At 44.3% G+C, this 12,481-nt stretch overlaps 1 protein-coding gene across 1 annotated transcript; it reads left to right on the top strand.

Moving 5' to 3' along the window:
- Positions 1-8,315: 8,315 nt before the first annotated feature.
- BJ212DRAFT_1295674 (uncharacterized protein) lies at positions 8,316-8,894 on the top strand (the record flags this gene model as incomplete). Its single annotated transcript, XM_041332337.1, has 3 exons — positions 8,316-8,367; positions 8,514-8,684; positions 8,722-8,894. 3 exons carry the CDS (start codon positions 8,316-8,318, stop codon positions 8,892-8,894), a joined length of 396 nt encoding a protein of 131 aa, XP_041198246.1.
- Positions 8,895-12,481: the final 3,587 nt, after the last annotated feature.

The raw sequence follows: 12,481 nt of genomic DNA, 5'->3' as shown, positions 1-12,481 counted from the left end.
AGGATCTCTCATACCCTTGGTACACCTTGGGAGCCGACAAAGGACACTGCCTTTGCCTTTGAGTTTCTTTACCTCGGCCTGCTCTGGAGCATTATTCATTGCATTGTCCAACTGTTGAAGGTGAAAAAAGATAAATATTTGGCAGTGATCTCTGAGTGGAGATCCCAGAAGACACACACCCTCCTGGAGGTACAAAAACTCTATGGCAAATTGTTACATGCCTGCCTGGTCGTTCCAACAGGCCACACTTACCTCACCTCACTGGAGAGCATGCTCAGTGTATGTAGTAACCGTCCATTCGCTCCTTACCACCCAGTCCGACACCTTGACAAGGACCTCAACTGGTGGTTCACAAAACTCAGCTCACCTTCTGTTGAATGGACCATCTCCCACTCACCCAAACTCATTGACATCTGCAGTTTTTCCGATGTGAGCACCTCTGTCAGACTTGCAATTGTTATCAATGGGTATTGGAGGGCATGGACCCTTTGCCCGAACTGGAGATCCCTTGGTGGTCAATGGGACATCAGGTGGGCAGAGGCCATCAGTTTCAAACTGCTCATTTGGGCCACCCTCATCAACAGGAACAATGATTCCCCCTCGCACTTTTGTGTTTTCTGCGATAACCAAGGGGTTGTTGATGGCTGGCGAAATGGGAAGAGCTGAAACAGGGAGACCAACCTTGTCTTCAGATGGATCCTTGACCTGCTCGCATCACCTGGGAACCTCTCATCTTTCCACCTCTGCTATGTGCCCAGCAGTAACAATCCAGCAGACAGGTCCATCCCATGGTGTCTACCCTCCCCGCTGTTTCCTCCTACCATTGGTGCCTCTCCCAGACAAGCTCCGTGAGCTCATCCATGATGCCAACCTATTCCCAAACGGGAACAAACCAAGGGGTGACAATGGTCAACCAGGTGACAATGACCCGTCAGAGTCTGCAGATACTTGGGACTGGGGGGAGGAACTTGTCCATTTCCGTGACACCTGGCATGACTAACCTGTCATGCTTCACACACCAAGCACCCATTCCTTCACCTCTGATATCAGCTCAACCTCGTCCCTACAGTACGGCCCTGACTCCTCATATGTTCTCTTTGCAACCTCACTGTCTAGCAAGGGATTGGCTCTGTCTATGGCTCCCTCAAGTGGCTCGCTCACGGATTGATCATAATGGGTCACTGATTGGCATTTTGGACAGTGACATTGACTGCATCCTTGTTGTGTTAGCCAACTCCCATGCTCCCAGTACCAGGGAGACCTACAAGCTCTGGACTCTTAGTTTTTCATGTATTCTGTGATGCGTGTGTGATCCCAGAGGCACAACGTTGTCCAGCCTCATCAGTTCTGATTTTGGCCTTTATAGTGGCCTGTTCCGGGTTATATTCAGGAAAGACACTTGAGAACTATTTCTATGCAGTGCGAGCATGGCACCTGCTCCATGGCCAGCCATGGCTCACTGACCATGATCAATGCACCCTGGCCCTAGGTGGAGGTCAGTCGTCTAGAGCCAGACAACTCCAAATGACCGAAGAGGGCACCTTTCACAGTTGATATTTTGCTAGCCATTCGCTCAACTCTAGACTTATCCACGCCATTACACTGCTGCCAGTTTATGCCTGTCTAATGACATTATTCTACACCATAGGTCGCATTGGGGAGTTCACAGTACCTTCATTGCACAGTTTTGATCCGCAACGTCATGTCAAAGTGAGTGACTTGCGGTATGATATAGACCATCATGGGTTTAAAGTTGTGACTTTCCACCTGCCACAAATGAAGACTTCCTTAGTTGGAGAGGATGTGTACTGGGCTGCTCAATCGGGGCCATCTGACCCCCAGGCAGCCTTAGCGACCCATTTGCTAGTTAATCAACCCCCACCCTCTGCAGCTCTATTTAGTTGGTGACACCGCACTGGCATGTGCCCACTGACACGGGGAGAACTGATGAAATGTGTTCAAAAGGCAAGTGAAACATTGGGCATAGGGTGTCTGAAAGCCCATGGTCTTCAGATTGGAGGGACACTTGAATATCTCTTGCATGGTGTTCCTTTCAACAATGTAAAGACTATGGGTCATTGGAGCAGTGACGTGTTTGTGGGGTATCTACGGAAGCATGCATTAGTCATGGCACCTTTCTTGCAAGATCAACCATTGCTTGAGCCTTTCATGCACTATGCTCTGCCTCCCCCACTCTAATGCATTTGCAGTAAGTGCATTACAACCTCCTTATGTTTGGGAATTAGCTCACGCTAGCTGTGTTGTTTGCTCCTTATATCAGGGTATCTCAGCTCAGCTTTTTTCCCTTTGTCCTTTAGGAGGTTTCAAGGCGTGTCTCAGTCTGAAGCCCATCTGGGTTTTGCCCAAATAGTTATATCATGTTTGCATTACCTGTCATCTATACCCTCATTTATGGTTCAGCCTTACACACTCATTGATTGTTGATCTGATTCATTTGCTCATTAGTATATTGAAGGTTCAATATCATGTGGAGTTGTTTGTCATGTTCCCTTGATCATTCTTTGACCTAGGAGCATAGAATCTACATATGTTAAGCATGAGATGCCACCGGGAATGGGTGCTATTGCGTCCACCACATCATGCTGTGTTATTTTGTGCTCATGATTCTGACTCCTTTTTACTGCTCTTTGCTCATAACTATTATGGCGACATCCACTTCATTTCATGGTGTTGTTGGACTTCAGAATGGAAGCAGGTAAAAAGAATTATTGGCAATACAATGGCTTTATTGCAACTCCAGAAATAGGAGATGTTCATATCAATGTGTTTACTTTTGGTGCAAACACTGCTTTGAAACAGTTATAGAAGCCTCGCATGGATCTAAAGTAAATAGATGTGCTCAGTCGTTGCATGCAAGAATGCAAATGTCTAGTATATTCACCTAAAGTAAATAGATGTGCTATGTCACATGAGTATAAGTGAATATAAGTAAAATGGATATCATACCTCAGTTGTTGCACATGAGAACACAAACATCTGAGGTATCTGTTCATGAACGAGATCAGCTAAATAGAACTAAGTGCTCTTGTAAGTACGTGAAACAACGAGAGACGGCACTGGCCATAGCAGACAAAAGAGATAATTAACAATAGCACATAATGGAGAAGTATTCGTCACTGGACTATTAGTAAACAAGAATATGAAACCAGAGAACAAAACATGCACGCCTCAGCTGCAGGTGGACTTGCTTTATTTCCAACACTCTCCCTCAAGTCAAATGTAGTCCGAGTTCCATGGCAAAGTGCTTGACTTTAGGCGATGGCAGGGCCTTAGTTAAGGTATTGGCGATCATATCTGCAGTAGGACAGTAGATTAGGTGAAGTTTGTCATTGTTGATGACCCAACAAATGAAATGGAAATGGATGTCGATGTGTTTGGTGTGAGCATGATACTGGTGGTCTTTGGTGAGAGCAATAGTGGATTGGTTGTTGGAGAATAACGTGGTAGGAGTAGTGATGGGGGTAAATAACTCGCTGATGAGTGAATGCAGCCACAGCGCTTCTTTTGTGGCATGGGTTGCTGCAACATATTCGCTTTCTGTGGTAGAGAGGGAGACAATATTTTGTTGTTTGGAAGATCACGAGACCACTCCACCATCAATCAAGAAGGCGTACCCTGAAATCGCTCTTCTGTCCTCAGCCATACTACCATCTGCATCCACATACCCAATCAGTGTTCCTTCAATCCCTCTGTAAGTCAACTTCAAATCCTTCATCCCTAGAAGGTATCGATAGATGCATCTGACAGCATCCAATTGCTTCTCAGTAAGGAATGTGTCACATTGCTGCAAATTCGGCACCTGTGGAAGGGGACTGACCAGAATGCAGTCTAGTGCTAGGTTCCATAGGATTGGAGACAGGTTTGAGATTGTCAAGGCTGAAACGATGAATAATGGATTCGATGTATGAGCGTTGTGACAAGGAAATGGTGTGTTCATCACAGTTTCATGTGACTTTGATGCCAAGTAACCAATGGAGTTCGCCGAGGTTGGTAATTTCCACGTGTTTTCTAATCTGACTCTTCAGCTCACTTATCTTGTCTATTGACTTAGCTGCGAGTGTGCAATCATCGACATGCATGACAATGATGGTGTGCTCCCCATCCTTTTTCCTCCTATGAAAAATGGCTTGATCCACAGCGCACTGCTTAAATCCCAGCTTCTCCACCAAAATTTCCACAAGCCATTGGTACCAACACCAATCACTCTGCTTCAGGCCATATAGTGTTTTGTGAAGGTGACAGACTTGGTTTGGGTGTTCAGTGGATTCAAAACCTGGAGGTTGGTGCATGTAGATAACCTCGTCATCAGTGAGTTTACCATTCAAGTATGCTCCTTTGATGTCAATTTGATGCAGTTCTAGATTCAAACGCACTGATAAGGCAAGGACTGTCCTGATTGATGAGAGGTTCGTGATGGGTGTGTAATGTCAAAGAAATCAACACCGGGTACTTGGGAAAAGCCTTGGGCAACAAGGCGAGCTTTGTGGCATACTACATTGCCTGCAGCATCTTTCTTTGCATGGAATACCCATTTGGAGCCTACAAGGTTAGCTCCAGCAGGTAAGTCTGCAAGTTCCCAGGTTCCTGCCATTTTCAGAGTTGCTAACTCTTCTCTTATACCTTCCTCCCATTGCGCCCAATCAGGGCGACACTTTGCCTTGGCTAATGTGCTTGGTTCAAGGGCTTCCACTTCTTCAATCCTTTCTCCAATTGCCATGGTGTAGTTGAGAGAACAGAGTTCGTCGTCTGAATCTTCAAGGATGGCCATGAGCTGCTCTGCAGCATTCTCTCCCTCATTCACTGCTTCTTTGACAGTTGGAGGTGGGATGTTCAGTAGTTGGATACCTCTAGGTACAGTACCTGTTTCCTTCATTATGTTGAGTACACACTGACTTGGTTTCCAGACTCATTTAGCAACCATATCAAGAATGGGAGAAGTCACTGAGGATGGGGATCTTGGAGGGAGGGGGTACTGGTGGAGTTCGTGGGGCTGATGCTGGCATGCTAGGTGGTACTGTGGGAGTTTGTGATGTAGGCATTATCATTGCATTAGGTATGTTATCACTTTCCTCTCCCTCACAATGAAACAGCTCAACATCACATGGGTCCCAATAAACACTCATGTCCACAGATACCAAGTGCTTGGCAGGCCAATACACCCTGCACCCATTCTCACTCCCATCATCGATGCCTACCCATCGACCTTCAGCAACTCTGCCACCAAGTTTGCTTCCATTCTCAATGTGCACCCAAACATGGGATCCCCAGGGATGGATACGATGGAGATCAGGCTTCTTTCCAGTGGCTGCCTCAAGGGGAGTACCACCTTCAAGTGCCTTGGTTGGGGTATGGTTTTTCAACCAAATGGCATGTCAAACAGCTTCTCCCCATAAAGTACAGTGGTAACCCACTCTCATGCAACATCACATGGACCTTTTCCAATAGTGTGCAGTTGAGTCACTTGGCTACTCCATTGTGCTGTGGGGTGTCATGCACAGTGAGTTTTTGTTGTGTGCCAGCAGCTTTGAGATGGTTAATGAACTCTTTACTAAGATATTCACCACCATGGTCAGAGTGAAGGACTTTGATATGGGCATCATGCTGAGTGTGGCACCAGGCTTCAAAGTCTTAATAGGCAGAGAAAGCCTTGCTCTTGTGACAAAGGAGATGGAGATATGTGAGTCTCATCTTGTTGTCCATGAAGCTTATATAATAGCTTCGTCCTCCCAAGGTTGTGACAGGCACAGGACCCCATAGATTGGTATGGACTTCCCTGGCAAAGTCTTTTGCACACTCACCCTCTCAAATCTTGGCTATAGGCTTGTGTGTCGCCTTGGCATACATGCAAGACTCACATAACATGGTTTCCCCAGAGGATAGATCAACTCTGACGCTGGAGACAAGCCTGCTCTTGGCAAGACATCATGCAACGGATGGGGCAATATGGCCCATATGCTTGTGAAGCTCCATCACAGTGATGGTCTTGACTACAGCATTAGCACTGTCACCATTTGATTTATGGATGACACGATATAACCCCCTGCTAGACTTGGGGATCTGCCCAATGACATCATCTGCGGGGTCTTGTATAATGCAAGTACCATCAGTGAAGGTTATAGAGTACCCAAGCTTGTCAAGGCGGCTGATTGATACGAGGGTGTATCCGACAGCAGGGGAATAAAGTACCTCGGTAAGTGTTAGCTTCAACATGTTGGTTCCATTTGGTACTTCAATGACCAATTCTCCAATCCCAGTTGCGTCGAAACACTGTTTGTTTGTGGCTGCAAACATTTTGGGTGGGATGGGTGTCAAAGTGGTGAATTGATCACAGTATGGCGAGATATGTCTTGTCATACCTAAGTCATAGAGCTCAATGACAGTACCATCTTCATGTCCACTAACAACTTCAGCAGCTAGTTCAACAAAGGTCTCTGTGTCACTTCCACTGTTGGGGGCTGCTAATTCCCAATCGCTGTCTGAAGGTAAGTCATCTTCATCAATGTCTGAAAACCAGTCTTTGTCGCTAATAATGAAGTTTGATCATTCCTCAGCATCATCATCTGATGATTCAATGGAAAGGAGATTCGGGACTGAGTACGAGGACTCACAGTCGCTAAAGCTTTCAACAGTGAACACTGCATCTTCCTCGGAGTCACCCCAGCTGCTGCATTAGCAGAGCCTCTAGTGCCAGCATTGCTGCCAGGGGTTCTCTCCAGCTCAGGACATGTGGCTTTGAAGTGCTCACATGAGCCACAATTCCAGCATGGTGGTCATTGATGACCACCATTGCTTCTTCCTCAATTCAACCCACAATTTCTTCCTCAGAAATTACCTTGTCCACGCTGGCTCACATCCATTAAGGCTATCGCTTCATTTTCACCACCTGAATGGGAGGGGGCACCTCCTCGTGAAGTGTGGCCATCTTTACGATTATGGTGTTCAGCTTCCTCGATGATGAGCAATATCAGAATGTCAGGCTCAATGGTTTTGGTGGTGCTATAGAGGCATGTGGTAGCAAGCTGTCCAGACGCAAAGCTGGCTAAGTAGTTGGGAAGTGATTGGATAATTGTGGACTGATAGTCTTTCTCCTTGATTTGGATGCCAACAGCAGATAGTTTGTCGCGTTTTGTGCGCAGCTCATCGAGGAACTGACGCACATCACTTCCAGTGGCACACTTCGACTCAAGGAATTTGCTTCAAAGGTCAGTTTGCATGTATGTGCCTTTTTCAGTGTACTCACAAACAATTTCTGCCCACATAGTTGCGACATTGGTGAGGTTGTGAACGTGAAGAGCCATGGAATCAGGAATTCATTGGGTGAGTAGATGTTTTGCAAGGTTTTCGTTCTTCTGCCATTTTTCAGCAGCAGTGACTTCTGCGGCAGTTACAGGTGAAGCAGGATGGGGACAAGATCCATTGAAATACTTCCATAACTCCTTGGCCTCGACAGCAATTTGGAAACACAACAAGAAGATGGCCCAGTTGGACCCCTTTAAGTCAAGCTTGGGTATGTTGGACAGAAGGGTATCCATTGTGACAGGAACAGCAATGGACATCGCAAAAGTTTGGATCATTTAGCAGGGAAGGTGAGACATTTAGGCTATTTAGAGCTCAGGGCTCATAACCTGAAACAGTTATAGAAGCCTCATGTGGATCTAAAGTAAATAGATGCGCTCAGTCATTGCACGTGAGAACACAAATGTCTAGTATATTCACCTAAAGTAAATAGATGCGCTACATCATGTGAGTATAAGTGAATATAAGTAAAATGGATATCATACCTCAGTTGTTGCATGCAAGAATGGAAACATCTGAGGTATCTGTTTGTGAACAAGATCAGCTAAATAGAACTAAGTGCTCTTGTAAGTACATGAAACAACGAGAGATGGCACTGGCCATAGCAGACAAAAGAGATAATTAACAATAGCACATAATGGAGAAGTATTCATCGCTGGACTATTAGTAAACAAGAATATGAAACCAGAGAACAAAATGTGTGCGCCTTGGCTGCAGGCGGACTTGCTTTATGTCCAACATGCTTCTGCCAAAGACAACATCTATCTCTTGGATATGAGGACAACTATCAGTCCTATCATTGATGATGAAGGCAAATCAGTGCATTCTCTTCATCTCTTTGCTAATGATGTACATAACTATAATTCTTTCATGCTTGAATTGACTCATCCATCTATTTAAATAGGACCTACAACCTCTTCCTGATGGTGCTTGCACCTTTCCAATGATAATCATAGCAGGAAAGGTTTCATGAGGCGCTTTTACACTCAACCAAGAAAATGGTTTTGATATGGATGTTTCTCAGTACATTGCAGGCCCACAACAAAACATGTGAGTTCGCTGTTACTATCCAAAAGGACACCCCTGTTTCTCTAAAACTCCCTTGCTCACTGCTAGCAAGCATGTTGTCGTTCAAGGCACAGTCCAAAGTATTACTGGAGATTGATGTATTGTGACTGTCAAAGATATTGCATTAGGTCCCTCAGACACAGTTACCACTACTGATGACAGATCCAAAAATGTTCCTGCTATTCAACTCAAGCAGTTTGACTGGGGAGGAGCACACAAGGATAAGGAGAAGCTGAAATGGAAAGGAAAGGGAAAGGAGAAAAAAGAAGAAGACATCAAAAGCAATGATCAGAATGAAGGTAAAAGAGCACGTGACAATGATGATGACAAAGATAGGGATGGTGAAGCATCCACCTCCATTGCACCTCACAAAGTTGCTCACCTTTCCAAATAACACTTTCTATCTTGTATCTAACATTGAATTTCAATGGCTGTTCCACATGAAAAAGATTGATTGCGCAAGTGTAGGGCACAAGCAGATTCTGTTTGTGCAGCAAGAGAAAGGCTGAAACACCATCAATCAGTACAACACTCAGTCAGTCTGCCGATTTTTGTCACACAAATGCGAACAATCAATAACTGTACTTAGAATATGGCACACAGCATTTTCAGCTCACAATCTCAATTACCATCACTACCTTTGTTAACACTGACCCCTGTTCCATTGCCTGCTCCTGCAAGACAGCCCACTCCCTCACCAGTACCTGTTTATTGGTGGACCTAGTTATGAGATCATCCACCAGCACCTATTACTCCAGCAACATGGAACTGATGATGTCCTCATTGCCATGCTTTACTATTATCTACCGGAGCAAATAGTTTTTGTTGTGGAAATGGCACAAGAGTTCTACCACATTTGCATTCACTTCCTCCACAAATGGGATACTTACTGCGAGACAATGCACACTGTCAACATTTAGTTGAATTCAGTTGCATCATCAACAATTTATTTTCCTTCACCAGCATTGGAGTTTCAGGGGGGTTCAAACATTTTTCTACCAGCATTGGGGCAGGTCCACCTGCAGTTGCCATCACAGGTTGTACATATTATCTCATTCAAAACACTGAACACACTGAACACTCCATACATTGGTTTTTATATGATGAACACCAGCATGAATTGAAAGCCCAACAATTTGAAGTCCATGGCATCGTTGTCCAAGCCATTAATAATGACATTGATGGAGTCAATCCATATGTCCATCACCTGCACTATTTTCATCAATCTTCACACTGCACACACCACATTTTGGAATTAAAAGACTTTTCATCCAATAGAGACTTTGCAGCTGTCATGCATGCATCCAATTCCACCTCCATTAACCCTCACTCAATTGTAATCCAACAACATGGTAATCATGAGCCAGAATTCTTCAACATTCTCTTGCATCATTATGAACCCCTCCACTATGTCCTTCTGTTCCCTCATGCAGACATAGGATGGGGTGTTGATGACCTACCTGGAATCCCTCAACTCTTACAGATGGAATGGTATCACAGTTACTTGCTTGCCAATAATGACAATTGTGTTTCACTATTTGGGCGACTGACATATGAATATCTAGTTGACATGTATTCATGCATGGAAGAAGAATGACTGGCCTACATACAACAAGAATGTTGTTTTTGTTGGCATGAGGTTCATGCCAATGCTGCTGGTCATGATGATGAAGATGATGACAAAGAATTTCACCCTGAAATCAAATTACCCACTAGCTTCATAGGTTCACAAGCTTGGTCATCTGAACAGACAGCAGATGCTATGGCTCTTGGTCGAAAATATGGCAAACCAGGTTTCTTCTGCACCATGACCTTCAATCCCAATTGGCCAGAAGTTCGAGAATGTCTGGAGCCAGGACAATCTGCTTCTGATGTCCCAGTTGTAGTTGTGTGAGTTTTCAAATTGTGCCTGGAGAAAGTCTTGCATTTTTTTTGCATGTCTTTTGGAACCAAAAAATATATGATCAAAGTCATTGAATTTCAGAAACAGGGCTTTCTGCATGCTCACATCATTATCAAGGTAAGCACACTGTGAATGATCAGGCATATTCCAATGAATCTGACAATCAAGTTAGGTGAATCCTGAGCCCCCTTTCAAATGCCTGGATGCCATCATATCTGCAGAGCTGCCATGCAATAATCCTGAGCTTCATGAGAAAGTCAAGAAATACATGTTACACAGCCAGGATCATCTAACTCAACTGGGTAGCAGATGCAATCAAGATGGTTGGTGTATCTATGGCTTTCCCCAACATACACAACAATCAACAACAGTTGATGAGCATGGAAGATTACACTGGTGGTGACATGAAGATGAAGATATATGGGTAGTGTCATATTGTCCTGCACTCCTCACTTTGGCCAACTGTCACTTTCACTTATGTCTACACAATGAAAGTCTTCAGTTATCTGTACAAGTATTTATACAAAGGACCTGACACTGCCCATTTTGCCATCGAAGAAGATGTCAATGCCAATGAGCCTGTTCCCTTGAATGAAGTTTGCAATTATCAGAAATGTCATATCCACATATCTGGATCTCAGATCTGATCCTTATCTCATCTCAGATCCTATCCACATCTTATCCCCCTCCAACATCTCATCATCCAATCTGTCCACTCATCCAGTCCAGTCCACAATTCATCTGAATCCGCAACCAGCGCTTGTCTCCTTTTGGTAATCCCCTAACTCTGGTATTTCAGTTATCTGTATATCTGTCCTGCTCACTGATCCATTACCTATGCTTCATTTCCATTTCATTATTTGTGATCCATTTCTACTTACCAATAGACTATCCATATGCTTTGTAAATAGCCTCAGACCCTGCTGATTGATCATTCCATTAGATACCTATAGTATATAACCTCCTGTAAATCTCTGTAACACCTCAGTTTGAATATCAACTTAGTTCTGCTCATTCCTGTCCTCCAGACCTGAGTACCTCTACTCTTGTCACCCTCTAAGACTTAGGATTGATTCCTATAGTCTATCTGTATCCACTTCTGTCTATGACAGTCCACTACTGTTAGTTTCTAGTCTGGACTCATCCAGATTAGCCTTACAATACTTATCCTGCATCCGGAAGTCATCCAGATCCACTATGCTACTCATCTGACCCTCCGGACATGTTAGTCTTGTCTTCCTGAAATAAGGGGCAATACTTGAGTAAGGGGCACAGCACACGAGCTGAGGGTGAAGCCCTTCAGATCTGTTTAGCCTTGAGTATGACCTTAACAGGCATCTTGAGTGGTCCAACTCAGTAAGGTACTTAGCATACACACATGTATACACAAGAATCATGTTGAAAATCTGTTGGTAGCTAAGCACTTCAAAGACTTTGGGGTGTTCAAAGTAACTGCAATTTTTACATGATTTTCACATTTTGAATTGTCCTGTAATTGCATGCTGAATTGTCTCAAAATTGTTCACTCTGACTACCACTATTGAATCAGCCTCAGGAGACTAGCTTTAAATAGTAACCCCAGTGGAAACCTGCTGTGGTGGTGGTGGTGGGAAACACTAAATGGTTCAGGCAGGAGATAATATGACAAGACCATGGAATTTGAGACATGATATGAGTATGTGATGATGTGGTAAGAGTAAGACCCGAGTCTGTCCGTAAACGATAATCTAAGCGGTGTTTTAAGCGATCCGAACAATCACGTGGTTGATAAGATAAGCAGCGTTGTAAGCAGCAGGCTTACAACCAGCTCCAGGTCCACTCCAGTGTCCAGTCCTAGTCAGCCGTGTACGGAATTCGGACAAACGCCTGATCTGGTTCCATGACAAGCAGTTAACATTGATAACCAGACATTAAAGGTCAGTATAAGTGATCAAGCAAGGAAAATAACGATACAGTAAGTAATTGGCCCGAACCGCCATATATGCTTTCTCCTCCACCGTGACAGACTGGCAGTCATACCTAGCAATCATAGCGCCAAGAATTAATATGACTCATCCGATATCATAAGGGACTGGCTGCTACACCTGCAGCAAGAGTCAGTTTAGTGTCAGAGACATTCCGCTTCTTAAGTATACTATGAAAGTACGAACTCGATCGACGGGGTTCATTCGCAGACCATCTGAAATACGTGAG

Source organism: Suillus subaureus, assembly GCF_016647635.1.
Source record: "Suillus subaureus strain MN1 chromosome Unknown BJ212scaffold_3, whole genome shotgun sequence".
NCBI classification, from domain to species: Eukaryota; Fungi; Basidiomycota; class Agaricomycetes; order Boletales; family Suillaceae; genus Suillus; species Suillus subaureus.
This window is presented reverse-complemented; position numbering and strand designations above follow the sequence as displayed.